Source organism: Rhinopithecus bieti, unplaced genomic scaffold, assembly GCF_001698545.2.
Source record: "Rhinopithecus bieti isolate Rb0 unplaced genomic scaffold, ASM169854v2 scaffold_19840, whole genome shotgun sequence".
In the NCBI taxonomy this organism is placed as follows: Eukaryota; Metazoa; Chordata; class Mammalia; order Primates; family Cercopithecidae; genus Rhinopithecus; species Rhinopithecus bieti.
The window spans coordinates 868352-885901 of record NW_016809771.1 but is presented as its reverse complement, the minus strand read 5'-3'; the positions used below and the strand labels follow the sequence as shown (position 1 = coordinate 885901).

General features: G+C 37.5%; 1 protein-coding gene and 1 long non-coding RNA gene across 2 annotated transcripts in view; one reads left to right on the top strand and one right to left on the bottom strand.

Moving 5' to 3' along the window:
- The window catches only part of LOC108541025 (uncharacterized), a 19503-nt gene extending 17309 nt beyond the window's left edge, over nt 1-2194 (top strand). The window contains exons 3-4 of the long non-coding RNA XR_001888835.1: nt 1461-1528; nt 2120-2194. This is a non-coding gene — a long non-coding RNA (uncharacterized LOC108541025). The remainder of the gene's footprint in view (nt 1-1460; nt 1529-2119) is intronic.
- Nucleotides 1146-17550, bottom strand: RRH (retinal pigment epithelium-derived rhodopsin homolog). The gene is made up of 7 exons (XM_017890424.1): nt 17407-17550; nt 12188-12378; nt 10394-10493; nt 9704-9857; nt 8268-8436; nt 2993-3171; nt 1146-1571 (listed from the first exon to the last, which is right to left on the bottom strand). The coding sequence occupies exons 1-7, from the start codon at nt 17510-17512 to the stop codon at nt 1457-1459; spliced, it is 1014 nt and encodes a 337-aa protein (XP_017745913.1). The 5' UTR covers nt 17513-17550; the 3' UTR covers nt 1146-1456.

Here is a 17550-nt window from a genome sequence, read left to right as displayed (position 1 = left end):
TAAAATGAATTTAAGTTAGAGTATACAACTCATAATTTAAATATATACAGCACTATTAGCAGAAATATGAAAAGCCCACTTAGACACTGCCAGTATCAGTGTAAACTAATTCAATCTTTCCAGAAAGCAAGTTAGCAACAATAATAGTGTTTTTGTATTTGTATCCAGTATTTCTAGTCTGAAAAGAAACACTCAAATAGAATAACTTCTCCCAAAGAAAAAATATATTTGCACTGAAATATTTTCAGTGGTACATCCATGAAACTAAAAACTGGAAAGCAATTTAAATGTTTACTATTTAAACAATGGTATATTGTACTATGCTTAACAGTCATTTAGAATGACAAATATGTGAGTCTACAAATTCATTTGACATTGAAAAAACATTTATTGAGTGCCTACTACATGCCAGACAGAATTAGGTATATGTGCTAAGGATACATTAAAGAACAAACATATAAAAATCTCCACTCTGATTGAAGTTAACTCTGGTGGCAAATATATGGAATATATATGCAGAAAAATGGTAATCAAAATTGCAGAAAACATCAAAATATGCACAGGGGTTATAATGCTGTATAATATATATGCATCGACAACATTTTATTTAGAAACAATCGTGTTTAATGTTCATTTGGTTATTTTTGTTTAATAACATAAGTTAATTGATTTAAATGTTAAAATGTTGAAATGCCAAAAATGCTTTCTATTTTAACTGGGAACATCCAACAACTCATTTCAGTAATTATCTAGAATTATTCATTATTATTGTTTTTACTCATTTATTCTAACATTAAATTAGTGACTGCTTCTATTCTTTTTTTTTTTTTTTTTTTTTTTTGAGACGAGTCTCGCTCTGTTTGCCCAGGCTGGAGTGCAGTGCCGGATCTCAGCTCACTGCAAGCTCCGCCTCCCCGGGTTTACGCCATCTCCTGCCTCAGCCTCCTGAGTAGCTGGACTACAGGCGCCCGCACCACGCCCGGCTAGTTTTTTGTATTTTTTAGTATTAGAGACGGGGTTTCACTGTGTAGCCAGGATGGTCTCCGATCTCCTGACCCTCGTGATGCGCCCGTCTCGGCCTCCCAAAGTGCTGGGATTACAGGCTTGAGCCACCGCGCCTGGCCGACTGCTTCTATTCTAATGGAGGAGCCAGGCAAGTTAAAGGTCATCAGTACAGTGTAATGCATGCCATAATAGGGAGAAAGAAAGGGGACATTAACCTCGGATGCCTAATTCATCAAGGGAGATGAGCAATAAGTTGACATATCAGGACACAGAGAAGCATGCACTGCAGCAGCCAGTGCACAAAGAGAAGAAGTATGAGCTGTGCTTGAAAAGCTTCCAGTCTCATAGGACAATGATCCATGTCTGCACTTGATCTAAATGGGCTCATATTTAAAATAAAAGCATTGTCAAAAAACTAAAGTGTTTTGACAGTGTGTCCTTTTCTCCTATTTCAGATTCTTCCTGAAGCCAGTGGGTTTTGAGATACATCCATTGGTAAAATACTTGTCACAGGCATTGTTTGGTGAGTCTGACATTTGAACATGGCAAGCATCGCCCTCCGAAACCTATGATAAAAAAAGGAAAATTTGGCATTAACTCATAATGATTTGGAAATTCTAAAGCATTTTCAAATATGGCTAAGATGCCACTACTGCCAATTTACATCTCTGGATAAATTTCTGCCTCCAACTTAACATCTCCTGTTGAGAACCTTTATAAATATATAAAGTATATGGTAGAGTTAAAACCCATTTTGCACTATTGATTCTATGGATTTCCTGTTGAGAAACTTCATAAATATATAAGGTATATGGTACAGTTAAAGGCCAATTTTGCACCATTGATTCTATAGATTGAAGACATCTAATAAAAATAATTGTATGTATTTAAAAGGACGCTACCAATGTCAAGTGCCATGAGTTGTTTATTTGAACTAACAATGTGTGTTTCATCCATCTGTTCTTCCCAGCAAGAATTTTCCAAAAGAATTACCAGCAGATTCTGAATTTAAAATGTGTTCATCATTCTTCTTATGTGGTTTGTTTGGTCTGTAAAATTTTGTCTCTTCACATACCTGTAACTAAAGCTGCTTTTCCAAACATTGTCATTCCAGGATAAAATTACCTGACCTCAGCTGGGTGTGGTGGCGCATGCCTGTAATCCCAGCACTTTGGGAGGCCGAGACGGGTGGATCACAAGGTCAGGAGTTCAAGACGAGCCTGGCCAAGATGGTGAAACCCCATCTCTACTAAAAATACAAAAATTATCCGGGCGTGGTGGTGGGCAACTGTAATCCCAGCTACTCGGGGGGCTGAGGCAGGGAATTGCTTGAACCCAGAGGTGGAGGTTGCAGTAAGCTGAGATCGTGCCACTGCACTCCAGCCTGGATAGATACTCCGTCTAAACTTCATTGAGGAGGCAGGAAGGGAACATTTTGCTGAGAAACCCAAAAAAGAGAGGAGGTAAGAATTCTCTAGTATCCAGATGCCTTTTATGTTGGGACTAAACTTTTCCCTTGCATTTGAATGATATGTCTTATTTCTTGTAAATATACATCTATGCTACCCACCAAGTGAGCCCAACGTTGTCCTGTCCATTTTCCAGTAATAAAATCACTCTTTTCTTTGGAAACCACTATTCCATGTATTTGGGGTGGGGGTAACCATTTGAACTAAGCTGACCACTGACATCCCAGGGGCTTTTCTGCCAGAGAGCCATGTGAGATGCAGTTGGTATTTGGGGATGCTTAGCTGGTAGAACTTGGGTCTTGGGTTGCCCACAGTCATCTCTGCCACTGTGTGGGAAGAGTCTGTCACAAATCTGGAGCTCTGGGCATTTAAGGGTCTAGATGCTGGTCCAGTCACATGAGGCAAATGACCTTTATGCTAGATTGAAGTGGGTTTCTGTCGCTTCTCTCCCAAGAAGTCTTAACATTCTTTTTATATCAGTTTTATTTTGTATTGCAAGCATTTTAGACATTACTTACTTTTTATTAGCAACCACATAAATGCAGGGGTTATAGAATGTAGAAGATTTTGCAAACAGTGGAGCTATGATGGCCATGGGGGGAGGAATCTTCTTTGGGTCACCAAAAGAAGCCCATAAGCACACGATGGAATAAGGGGACCATGCCACCAGAAACATGCAGATCATGATCACAGACATCTGAAAAGAAATAAATATTCACCAAGCCCAATATCTAAAATATTTAAATATTAATATATATAAAGTAGGGTAAAAATCTATCTAGGTTGGAATTTGAATATGTTTATGTTATTGATGATATAAAGGAAACAACTGAGTTTTTTTGCCTTCGATGTTGTTTGTTCAAGTGCCTGAAGTCATCTATGATAATAAGACCTTGTGAAATGGGTATATCAAGAATATATAACATTGCTTTTAAGAATGGTACACACACATAAAAGAACGCCCTCTTTCTTTCTGTATGCTAGGGGACAGTACAAAAGCTGACTTTGATGAAAGACAGATAAAAACCCACCCCACTCTACTTCACATCATTATGCTATGAACTGCTGGCATGGCTATTATTATCATCACCATCATTATTATTTGTTCTTACTGGGATTATCTGCTAAACTAAAAAAAGTAACTTTCTAACTTTCTAAACTCAATTTGGAAACAAATACAATCCTATCTTAAGCTCAGTGAATTCTAACACAGGCCAAATCTACTGGATATATATTATACACAATGCAGATAATTTTGTAAAGGAGATCTCTTGTATCTTGTTTAAATGGAAAATGATATTTTATATTTCTTCCCTAGGTTTCCTGCTAAAATTATGGAACAGAGGTTAAAGAAGACAAAAAACCCATAAGGACAGAGAATCAGAGATTAGACAATACATATTTTTAAATGGAAACAATGACCATTGGACAAGTGGCAAATTATGTAAGGAACATGAGAATAATTTTATAAATAAGTAAATAAATAAATGCTAAAAAGAACCAACTATGAGGGAAAACCAGATACAGACCACCATGCTACAGAGCTACGGAAATTCTAGTAACAAAGGATACCAGAAAACTCTGGATGTGGGGGTGCACATGGAGCTCAAAATAGAACTGGTTGAAATCTACAAAGTTGCCGGGCAGTGGCTCAGGCCTGTAATCCCAGCACTTTGGGAGGCCAAGGCGGGCAGATCACGAGGTCAGGAGATTGAGACCATCCTGGCTAACACAGTGAAACCCCGTCTCTACTAAAAAAAAAAAAAAAAATACAAAAAATTAGCCAGGCTTGGTGGTGGGCGCCTGTAGTCCCAGCTACTCGGGAGGCTGAGGCAGGAGAATGGCGTGAACTCGGGAGGCGGAGCTTGCAGTGAGCAGGGATTGCCTCACTGCACTCCAGCCTGGGCCATAGAGCGAGACTCCGTCTCAAAAAAAACAAACAAAAAAAAGAAATAAAGTAGTTAGACGTCCAAATATTTCTTCCTGTCTACTCAGTCTACCCAGTAACTTCCCCTTCCTCTCCCTGGAAGACTTCCAGAGCTCAGTATTTAAAAAAAAAAAAAAAAAAGAAGAAGAAGGCTAATTTGGGAAACTCAGGACACAGGGACACCAGGTTCAGCTAAGCACTTCAGTACTGTGTTGAAAAGAGGTATATGTGTGCTGCCCCCTCCCTGTGAAAAAACTTGGAGATAGACTTGTACCTCCCACCTAGGAACATGAAAGGAATTCTGCCCAAAATAAAATACCTAGAGATACAGTTACCTGGACAGTTAGAAATTCCCCCCAAATCTCCATTCCATCATTTTAACAGACTATCAGGAGGGAGCAACGTGAAAAAGACAATTTTTCCATTTAAACAAGATACAAAAGAGCTCCTTTACAAAATTATCTGCGTCACGTATAATACACATCCAGCAGAAATTGCCTGTGCTAGAATTCACTGAGCTCAAGACAGGATTGTATTTGTTTCCAGGTTGAGTTTGGAAGTTAGAAAAAAAAATTTTTTTTGACTAGCAGATAATCACAGTGAGAGCAAATAATAATAATGATAATGATGGTCATAATAACAACTACAGAGACAATTAGAAATTCCCCCAAAAGAAACATCTCACTAATAAGCATATCCATGCTTACAATTAACATTTTTAATGCATCACTCTTAAGTATGAAGGAACAATCATTGACCGCCAGACCTTAAGAAAACTTTTACATTGACAGGCAAAGAAAAAAAAAAAAACCAGTGCAAGAACTCAGGGGAAACAAAAATATGTGGTAAACAGAAGGAAATATAAATATATACATAATATCACAGAAATAACAGAAGATATACATCCATAAAACAAGGAGAGAATAGAGTATAAATAGCTATTTTATCAACAAAAATGGTTTTTAACTCTAGAAGAGAACCCAGGCAATACCATTCAGGACATAGGCACAGGCAAAGATTTCATGATGAAGATGCCAAAAGCAATTGCAACAGAAGCAAAAATTGACAAATAGGATCTAATTAAACTAAAGAGCTTCTGCACAGCAGAAGAAACTATAAACAGAGTAAACAGACAGCCTACAGAATGTGAGAAAATTTTTGCAATCTGTGCATCTGACAAAGGTCTAATATCCAGCATCTACAAGGAACTTAAACAAATTTATGAGAAAAAAACAAGCAACCCCATTACAAAGTGGGCAAGGGACATGAACAGGCATTTCTCAACAGAAGACATACATGCAGCCAACAAACATGAAAAAAAAAAGCTCATCACTGATCATTAGAGAAATGCAAATCAAAACCACAATGAGATACCATCTCATACCAGTCAGAATGACTATTAATAAAAAGTCAAAAAATAACAGATGCTGGTGAGATTGTGAAAAAAACACTTTTACACTCTTGGTGGGAGTATAACTTAGTTCAATCATTGTGGAAGATTGTGTGTGGCAATTCCTCAAAGACCTAGAGAGAGAAATACCATTTGTCCCAGCAATTCTTGTACTGAGTATATACCCAAAGGAATATAAATCATTCTATTATAAAGACACATGCAGATGTGTGTTTATTGCAGCACTATTCAAAATAGCAATCATAGACATGACATGGAATTAACCTAAATTCTCATCAATGGTATGTGGTACAATGCAGCCATAAAAAGGAATGAGATCATGTCCTTTGCAGGGACATCAATGGAGCTGGAGGCCATTATCAAACTAATGCAGGAACAGAAAACCAAATACCATATATTGTCACGTATAAGTGGGAGCTAAATGATGAGAACACATGGACATATGGCAGAAGCAACGCACACTGGGGCCTGTCAGAGGGTAGAGGGAGGGAGGAGGGAGAGGATCAGGAAGAACAGCTAATGGATGGATGGGCTTAATACCTGGATGATCTGGGCAGCAAACCACCATGGCACACATTTACCTAGGTAACAAACCTACACATCCTGCACATGTACCCCTGAACTTAAAATAAAAGTTGGAATTATTTTTAATGGTTTTTACCCTATCTGTAAAAGTGAGAGTAGAATGTTAAAAATGTAATAGAAAGGTTGTATGATATTATCAGGTTGGGATCAGGGGCAGGTGAATCAGGTGAATTATATAAGTGCAGGGTCAGATCCTGTTTTTATTTAAAATTTCTATTTTGTTCAACATAATTTTTTACATTTTTTTAAGTACTAGATTAAGCCACTTTTTTTTATTAATGAGTTTTTTGGAGCTTACTTGAATTTTGCACCCAAGGGTTGGCCTTCACTATTCTCACCCTTATCCTAGACCTAGATATGGTTGAGCAAATCTCCCAGAAAGTAGAAACAAAAAGAAACAAACAACCACCACAAAAGAGACAAACAAAAATAGACAATATAGGAGAGAAAATTTAAGAAAATTAGAAGATAAATCTAGCAAATTAAATATCTAAATAAAAGGAATTCCAGGGAAAGAGAAGAGAAAAAACCAGAGGGACTGGAATCATCAGAGAAATCATAAGAGAAATCTCCTAGAAGAGGAAGATGGGAGTCTCCACACTGAAAGAACTCACCAAGTATCCAGTGCTGGATAAACACTCATACCAAGGTGCATCAGTATACATTTTCAGAAAACTAGAGACATAGAGAAGATCCTATAAGCTTCCAGAGAGAACCCACAGATCACCACAGAGCATCAACCACCAGAATGCCACCAGCCTTTGTAGCAGCAATACTGGAAGCTAGGAGACGCAGAGTGATACCTTCAAAACTCTTTGAATATTACTTTTGCACCTAGAATTCTAGACCAGGCAAACAGTCAGTCAATATGATAGTAAAATTAAGACATTTTCAGTTATGCAAAGTCTTAAAAATATTACCTCTCCCATAACTTCGGGAATTGAAGAATGTGCTCCACCAAATCAGAGGAAATAAATTAAGAACAAGAAGGGTAAAAAAAGGAAAACAAGCATTCCAGAAAACAGGGGATTTGACCCTGGAAGGAGGTGAAAGCATCCTGAGCTGATGATGGAGGGAGACCTGAAGATGTTGGCTTTCTGAGCAGCGGTCCTCAGGAGCAATCAGTTCAAAGCAGAGCAGGAGGCCCCAGGGAACCAGGAGGATGGCTCCGAGAAGAGGATAAGGTTCATCACATCTGTGGTGTGTTTAAACATACTGAGAGCAGAGAAAGGGCCTCTTTATCTAACCAAATATTGTTAACATTATACTGACAGATAAGGAGGGAGAAAGGTATGGAGGAGGAGTTGGGCAGGTGGGTGGTGTAAGAGAATGAATCCTCATCATCCACAGTAGGAAATCAAGAGATGATGGCCAAAAATATATCCAAAAGAGCAAACAGCATATGATTCAGAAATAAGAAGGCAAGTGGCCAGGTGCAGTGGCTCACACCTGTAATCCCAGCACTTTGCGAGGCCGAGGTGGGCGGATCACCTGAGGTCAGGGGTTCAAGACCAGCCTGGCCAACATGGTAAAACACCATCTCTACTAAAAATACAAAAAATTTAGCTGGGCATGGCAGTAGGCATCTGTAATCCCAGTTACTCGGGAGGCTGAGGCAGGAGAATCACTCGAACCCGGGAGGCAGAGTTTGCAGTGAGTCGAGATCGTGCCATTGAACTCCAGCCTAGACAATAAGAATGAAACTCCGTTTCAAAAAAATAAAAAATAAGGAAGCAAACACAGAAGAAAGATCTGGGAAGTGAGAGATGGAGATGAGGGAGAGAAGACTTCAGTGGTCCCAGGGACTCTTTCAACTATGAGTGAGTAAAAGCTCCATGACAACAATTTTTCAAGGATGTTGACCTCTTACCTTTGTTACATCTATCTGATCTGACCAGTCTCGGTTGAGGGACTCAGTGCAGTCACTGGTAGCGTGATGTTTAATGGATAGTGTGACATGGTAATAGCAGTAAAACATCACTGTCAAGGGCACAATAAAATTTATCGCAATAACCGTCATGGTGTAAGACACAAAAGATCTGAAAATAAGAAAAGGCAATCATGATTGCTCATTTAATGTCCTAAGTGGGGAAAGGGGAAAGAGGAGATAATTATTAAAAATAATATTGGTAGTCACTGTATTGTTACATAGTTTAAGAAGTGTATTTGACTTTTAGTTCATTTAGGCCAGAAATTGGCCAACTATGGACTGTAGGCTTATTCCAGCCTATCACTCATCTTTGTAAATAAAGTTTTATTGGAACACAGCCATGTGCCCTCATTTACATGCTGGCTATGGCTGCTTTTACAGGACGATGACAGAGTTGAATAGCTGTGATAGAGACATCTGGCCTATAAAGTCTAAAGTATTTACTTTTAATTGCTTTCAAGACAGAATCTTGCTTGGTCACCCAGGCTGGAGTGCAGTGGTGCAATCATGTCTCACTGTAGCCTTGAACTCCCCAGCTCAACTCAATCTCTATTTTAGCCTACCAAGTACCTGAGACCACAGGCATGTACCACCACAGCCAGCTAAATGTCTGCCCCCACCTTTTTTTTTTTTTTTTTTTTGGAGAGACAGGGTCTCAATATGTTGCCCAGGCTGGTCTCAAACTCCTGGGTGGAAGTGATCTTCCTGCCCCAGCCTCACAAAGTGCTGGGATTACAGGCATGAACCACTGTGCCCAGCCTTTACTTTTTGAATCTGCAGAAAAAATTTTAGATTTAGATCTGGTTTGAGATTTAGAAATTTTCTGTTCGTTTTTAAGTCATCCTTCATTTCCTTTAATGAACTAAATTATCCTCTTGTTCCTGGAAAATATATAGAAGCCTCACTAACTAGCAGGGAAATCTTTGCAGTGACTATACTTTTGCTATGCAGTTCTCAGAATGTGCTTGGACACCAGACCATCTTGAAAAGACAGCAGGGAGGTAGCCTGGGCTTTTGCCAGAGCCGCACACTCTATCTAGCTTCACTAACCCTTTTCCTGCTCATGATCCTACCTTTGAGATGTGCAAATATTGGAAGGGTGATTGGTACCCTGCGTTGATGCTTTAAGAGAGAACACAGGGGAGGGAGGAAGGAATGGGGTAAAGGAGACACAGTGAGATGGATGACCTTTACTTGCAAACAAGCATAAGTCACTTTTCTCAATTCCGACTTTTGCTAGAATCACATCATCACTACCGAGGAAGCACTTTGCCACCTTCTGTATGAGGAACACATGATCTGAGCTTAAATTTGAAGGGGTGAGAAAATGTCTACACTAGAAGCATTTGATTATAAAGTGTAAACTTCTCTCTTACCTATCATTTTTCCTCCAGTTTATGGTACAAGTAGCACCAGTAGGATCTGGGGCATAACTAGCCCACCCTATGATAGGCATCAAAGCCCAAAACAGGCCATTGATCCAGGCTCCCAGAATCATGCCGATGTAAGTGTTGGTGGTCATTCTTCTCCCTATTATCAAGCATAGGAAATATTAGCAGCATTTGCCATTAATGGGACTCACTTTTTTAAACTTGCTTGATTCATAAGTGTTATCAAGTAGATTCTTTCCAGAGCACTTTGGTGGGCCTTAGGAGCCAAAACATGCATGCAACGCCAAATAAAAGTAACAAATATGTTCTCCCTTTTTACCAAGACTATCTACATAAGTTCACATTCTGGAAAAAAATGACATTTAAGCTGAAACCTAAATGAGAAAAGAATCAGTCAGAGGATAAGCAGGAAGAGTAGCTTTCCAGACCTAGCAAAACAATGGATACGAAGACCTCACTTTGGGCTTGATCCATAACTCAAAGTGTGAATGACCTTATGAAATTTGGATTTTATTCTAAATACAACAGGAAGCCATTGAAACATTTGAACAATTATTGCCAGAGAAATAAAACTGACCCTAACTATAAACCATTAGGTTTATATTTTAGCATATATACTGAGTGACCATTAGTCAAGAAATTGATTCATTAAGAAAGCTGAGAAAAGTGTTGTACCTATGTCAGGAAGGCAGATGGTAAGGTATCGGTCCACGGCCACGACAGTGAGTAATCCAATGCTTGCCATTCCAAAAAAAATATTCAATCCAGCATAAACCTGAAAACCAAAATTGAAAATACTCTACCATTCTAAACACCCTCCCAAGAAACATTTAGATTTTTGTACCATTGTTAGAATATATCTCAAATATACTAAATGTTTTTTACTACTTTAAAAGACATCTTCATTGTCAAATTATAACTAGTTTAATAAAATTTATGGAAAGTATTTTGTAATTTCATTAACTAAAATGAACTTTTTTCAAAATTTTAAGACTTACAGTGAAATTTCTTTACAACACTCTGTGAACAGAGTGCAGAACAACCACAAACCAGCAAAAGACTAGTATTCAGAAGATGGGCAATTCAACAGGAGGGAAAGACAAACTCAATAGAAAAATGGCCAGAATGAATGGGGTATGCACAAAAGCCCACTGGCATTTGAATGTTTATAACGTAAGACATGCAACCACAATAAATATTCAAAGAAATACTGATTATAAGATGGCATTTCACACTCTTGAAAATGAAAATTTAAAAGTCTGATAATCCCAAGTATTAAGGAGAATGTGGAGTAATAGATGTTCTCATAATTTGAATAACTATTTTGGACAGCAATTTGGCTACTTCTGATAAAATTGAAGATGAACATTCTCTACAACTTAAACCACTCCACTCCTAGGCAATGTGTCTAAAGAAACTCATATATTGCATAAGGAGACGTATATAAGAACATTTATTGAAGCCTTCCCTGTGATAGAAAAAAAAATGGGAACAAATGTCCAATAAGAGTAAAATGAAAAAGTACTTTGGGCTATGTTCATAAAACGGAATATTGTATAGCAATCAAAATGAATGACTTACAGCCATATCCATCAACATGGATAAACCTCAAAAACATAATATAGAACAATGAAAGGAAATCACATAATGCAAACAATGTTATATCATTTACACAAAACCTAAAGTATTCAGACAGTATCTGGTTTATGTGCAAATATATAAGACAGGAAAACATTCATGAGAGGAATAACATTGAGGATGGTATGCAATGGCCTTCATCATTATCTGTATAGTTTTATGTCTTTAAAAAGGAAAACAATCTGAAGCACAGATTGAGGAACAGTAAGACTTAACAAAACTGGTTGGTACTTACGTGGATATTCAGTATTCACTACTACTTTCATTTAATTCTCTATAGTTTTTAGCTTATGATAGTAAACCGCTAAAAGAATTAGGCCAAAAGTAATAATTGCCTACTATCTTAAAGCAAATTAATATTAACTCATTTCCTTTTTAGTAAAAAATAACAAATACATTTAGTAACAATTGTCATGGAGGACTTTCTATAGGAAAAAAATTCAACAACATGGTGGCTTAACTATCTTCCATAATACGATTAAATCACTAAATATTGTTTCAGATGAAAGCAGGGTATTTCTTTTTCAATTTGCAATATGCAAATTTCTTTGAATATGCAAATCAGCACTCTTCTTTAGTTGAAGGCTAGGTGTTTTGTTTGTTTCTTCCTTTGGGTTGGGACAATTTTGAAAATACAACAATGGTTGGTGGTTTTATTTCTCTTATTAAAGAATATATTCCTAGTCACTTCTGAAATTCTTTTCCGTAAAAGCACTGTGTCCATTATCCTACAATATCTTTTCGATTTAAACTCTTGGGATTCTTTTAGACATTTAAATTTACATTTCTTTGATCTATTTGTTTTGCTTTCATTCCAGTGATCTCCAATACCTGACAGCCTGCATATCCAAATTTCCAACTTCCATACAGATCTGAGGCAGCAGACATGGGATAGCCAATGCTACTGACCCCTATATCAGTAACAGCCAGGTTAATAATAATTGCATTTGTGGGTGTCCGAAGTTCCTTGTACTTAATGAAGATGCCCAGAACTATTATGTTGCTGAGAATACTTATCACACCTGAGAACACACACAAAAATATGATGCATTTTGTTTAATTTGAATGTTTCAAAGTAGACTCAAAATGAAATATTTAAGCCCCCTTAAAAACATAACAGATCTATTTTAGTTCATTTATTTGAAGAGCTCCTGCTGTTCTTAAAACTGTAACATCTTCACATCCCTTCTGTGAAATAGAAATGAGAAAATTAAAACACAAAGAATCTGCCAATTGCACAAGGCAGCACTGAAGGCTGGTTTTAATGTCATCGCTACTGAGTGAACTGTCCTTGAAACTCCTTCACTGGCTTTCATACCATTCCTGCTGATTTTTAGGACAAATATATGATGGACCATACCCTCTTTTTGGCAGCTTAACTTCCTCCTCTTCCTTCCTGGGGCCTGGGACTCTTCTCTTTCCATAGTTGCCTTTCTCAAGCTTCAATTATCATTCTGTCCTCACAGCACTTTTGTCACTATTTTCAGCCATGACACAAGCTCCAGTTCCACATTATTTTTCATTCAACTCATTGTCATTTACTAAGCATCTACCATATGTAAGATTATATGACTATTCCAGTATTTCTTGAAACTCAACATATCCAAATTCTTCATTCCAACACACACACAGAGACACACACAGACACACACAGACACACACACACACAAGCACACCCCTACCCCAATAGAAGAATGCATACTATAAGACTTGTCTATCCAGAGAGGAAGTTGAGCCAGCTTTTTGGTCCATAGAGAAGCCTCACAGCTGATACCACCTTAATTAAGTTTCTGACTCTTTGCTTGCAGGTCCAGAACCTCAGTGTTGTCAGTGCCCCAGACTGGTTGCATTGAGGTAGACGGATAACTAAACTTATTAACCAGAATGCCACTGTATTATTTTACACTGAGAAATACTGTTGAGTGTACTGGGTGTGCATGTTTAACATCCCCTACATGCTGTAAAGGGCATAAGCCAGATATGGGCTGTACTAGATCCTAAAGGGGTGGGAGGGGGTGGGGTGGGAGTAGATTTCAGTCAAGAAGCTAGAATCATTACTGGATTGTTAGAGACTAAAGGAGGGTTGTGCAACAAGCAGGAATAGAGTTGAGTTCCCCGTCGAGAAAAGAATTACTTGGTGATTGATCCCCAATTATTGTCAGAGAGGGACAGTTTCCAAGAACCAACATACAACAATATCAGCTCAGTAAAAACTTTTATCATATATCGGCACTTCAGTCAGAACTTCTGCCTTAGCCTGTTACACTAAACTTCCAGATTCCTGTTCTTTCCCCCTCCTTGCTTCTGGCAGAATCAGCTTGCTATAACATAGACTTAACCATGGTTCTTCTCCTCCTAAAAACTTGTAATATTCGCCACTGGCTGTGGGATAAAAATCCAAATGTCCCAACCTGATATTCCAGGCTCTTTGCCTCAATCTGTTGTCACTCTCTAGAAGCACATTTCTACACTTGTCAAGCGAACTCTCCATTCTAGTTTTTCCCCAGATACACCATGCCTGACTCATATTTCTCCCACTTGGAGCACCCTGCTCCTTCCCTCTGCCTATCCAAATGCCATCCAGTTCAAGCCCCTAAGCCTTCTCCTACCCACGCTATCCTCTCCTCCCTCAATTTCCAAACTACTTGCTTATGATTAACTTAGTCTTATGTAACGCTATATAATTTAACTGTTACTTTTCCTAGTCTTTTCATGTAGATTTCAGGCTCCTCATGATTTCTGTGGTTTTTGAATATGTGACATACAGCTTTATTTATTTAATAAGTGGGCTATAACTAAAACCCATATTGCTTAATTTGTATCATTCCTTCAAGATAATTAGAATACAATGACAGAAAATTTGATGATTCTTTGGCCCTATTTTTAGCATCTAGGATTGTAGCATGTATACAAGACATACTCCAAAGAATTTAATGAAATGAAGACTTTGTGGGCTAGCTACAAATTCAATGATTTGTTTTTAAAGTTAGATAAAAACGGTGCAGTAAATTGCTGCCTACCAAGTACACAACCAGAACAAAGGGACTATAATTCTGGGAGTCTCACAAATAATGGGGGGTATGAAGTAAGCAGTTTAGCCCTTTTCTCTATTCTCTCTGCAGCTGTACCAAGCACGCTGCCTTGTTTCCACAGCTGTAGGTCTTCTAATGGGTATATAATAGATCACCTAGTCGTTAGATTTTAGTTAAGTCCCATCTGACAGTCAGTCTAAATGCTAAGTAGCACTTGATGTTGACTTCTCCTTCACTCTTGAAACATTTTCCCTCTTGTCTTCTGTGACTTCCATCCAATCTCTTCAACAGACTCTTCTTGATCTACTTCCTGGCCTTTCTTTCTCCATCTGTGTCTTATTAAATATGTGCATTGTCCAACCTTCTGTCCTAGACCCCTTTCTTTTCACATTTAACACATACTCTGAGTGATTTCTTCATACCCAAAGCTATACCCTGATACTTTTCAGCCTCCAGACACTCAAACCCATATGTCCAGCTTTTTATTGAACACCTCTCAAATTGAACTGAGAGATTTTTTTCTCCTGTCTCAAACCTGTTCTTCCCCAAGTGTGTTCCTTTCTTGATGAAGAGCATCACCATCTATTCAGTAGCTCAAAAAAGAAACCTGGGCGTCATTTTCGATACTTCTCTCCTTCTCCCACAATCCCATCATCCAATCAATTCCACCTTCTAGCTCTTGAATGTATCTACTTCCTTCTGTCCTCACTGCCATTACTCCCTCCTCAGAATCACTGCAATGGCCTCCTATGTGGTCTCTTAGCTACCACTATAGTACATTTCTAAAATGCAAATCAGATCATGTCACTCTCGTTTCAAACGCTTCAGTGACTCCCTGTTACCTTTAATACTTACATGGCTCGTCACCGTCTGGTACTCAGCCATCTTTTTCAATCTATCTTTTACCCTTCATTTTACAGTTCATCCATAATGATTTATTTCAGATCCTCAAATTCACCATGTGCTCTTACCTCCCAGCCTTAATTGGGGAAAGGGAGAGGGCTCAATGACACAATAAATTAACAAAACATCTGTCGCACTGGAAGTTGTAACAGTTTATAGGAGCCAAAATCTAAATGAAAGATCAAATTACCCATTAAATAAAAAAACAAAAAAAATCTAAATAGGCTCTTGGTAAAAGTAACAAGTGAAATAAATGCTTTCACTACACCCTTTCCTCATAGTTTCGGTTTTGATTTGCGAGTTTACATGAGTTTTGTTAAAGGAAGAAAGTTAGGGGATTTAAAGAAAAATAGATGCTTGATACAGGGGCAGAACAAAAGCATAAAGAGGTCAGATATGCTTTCTTCAGTGGATCCACCAGAAACAGAAGCAAATAACACACACTCATTGTATATACGTTGATAAAGCTGACTCGGATTTATATGTGAGGGCTGTAGAACCAAAATGCCTGGGTTCAAATCCTGGTGTAGCTACTTAGTAGATGTGTGTGTTGGACAAGTTTCTTAAGCTCTTCATCTATATAAACTAGAGAAATAAAACTGAATAGTAACTTACTGAATTAGTGTAAGGATGAATTATTCTGTATGTGTAAGGTTTTACAACAGTGCTTGGTATATAGCAAGTATTCAAATGATAACATTAGTAGCAGTAGTAAGATTACTATTATTATTACTGTTACGGAGATAAGAACTAAGTAGAATATTTTCTGCATGCTAATTTTGTAACCAGGTCAAAACAGGATAGTTTGAGTTGGGGTTTTTTTTTTTTTTTTTGGTCATCTACAAATAACTAAACCAAACATTGTATACAAGGTATTTCCATGTAATTGTTATGAGATTTTCTCAGCCTTTTTTGCAATTACAAAAAAATTAGAACTTGTCTAGTACTTACCATACAGAGGTATTCAAATGAACAAGATAACACGTCACTAAAATCACAAAACTTAACTGAGGAGCTCAATTTCTAGCACTAGAAGTAATACGCTGAATTATAAGGAAGAAACTAAACAATTATAAACTGGGTATAGGATGATGTGTTATACTTTTCACTCTACTTTTGAATATGTTTGAAAATTTTTATAAAAGTCAATTCAAAAAACAATGAACTCAATATAACAGTTACTTCTAAAACTCATTAAAGTTGAAAATTAAGTGATTACTCAATACAAAAGTTACACAATTCAATGACACATTAAAGGATAAAAGTTTCTACTGTCATTCCCCATCCCTTTTTTTCTGCAAACAATCCTTTACATCAGTGAGTATGTGGGGAGGAAAGGGAAAAAGAAACAAATATTTGTCCAACACCTACTATATGGCACTTATGTGTCACTTAATTTTACTCCTTATAACAATCATGACAGGTAACTTATTCTTATGCTTGTTTTACAGATGAGAAAATGGAAGAACAAAAAGGAGAAGAAACTTGCTCACAGTTGCAAATACACTAAAAGATGAAATCCAAAACTCAAGCGTTTTCCAATAAGCATTCTGGAACAAGCTGAATTTTCAGACTCTGTCCTCAATGACAATATACTCTGCTCTGTCTTCTTAGGACTTTTTCTTTCCAGAACCTTTAAGTCCTTAGCTAAATTCTACCACCAAGAACAAAAATATGAGGGCTATATGTAAGAATAGTAAATGATGCTAAAATACATTTTGCCATGGTGCATACTCTTCTCCAATAAAACTTTGACAATGCAGTAACCAAATACATAGATTTTATAAAAGAACTATTTATTACATAGAAAACTTTTCTCAGCCTCACTTCACTGCTCTTATGTTATTTATCAAACTTCAAAATAACCTGTGACAATAGCCATCACTAACAATGTTTTCACTTATTCTTTCACCCACATTCTCTTATTTGATCTTTACAGCCCAGAAATAGAATATCATCATCCTCATTTACCAACGAGCAAGCCAAGTCAGGATAAATGACTTGTCGAGGTTGGCCAATAATATGGAACTTGAAACAATGCATGCCTTATGCTGAAAACTTCTGCCTTTCTTCACCTATTCTAAAGACAGACAACTGTTAATTAAACATCCATACCTGCCATAATCAAGTAAGTTGCAACAATATTGTGTTCACTCTGTGAAAAGACCGAGCCATCTTCATTTTTAGAGTCTGAACTGTTGCCTAAATTATTTCTTAGCATTCTGGAGGGAAGATACCGAGACACCCTTCATAATAAGC

Excerpts from the sequence above, each read along its gene's own strand:
- RRH (XM_017890424.1), bottom strand. The coding sequence starts at position 17,512 with ATGCTAAGAAATAATTTAGGCAACAGTTCAGACTCTAAAAATGAAGAT. Across the intron at positions 12,379-17,406 it reads AACTTACTTGATTATGGCAG|GTGTGATAAGTATTCTCAGC; the intron begins GTATGGATGTTT and ends GTGTGTTCTCAG. Across the intron at positions 1,572-2,992 it reads TATGTGGTTGCTAATAAAAA|GTTTCGGAGGGCGATGCTTG; the intron begins GTAAGTAATGTC and ends TTTTTATCATAG.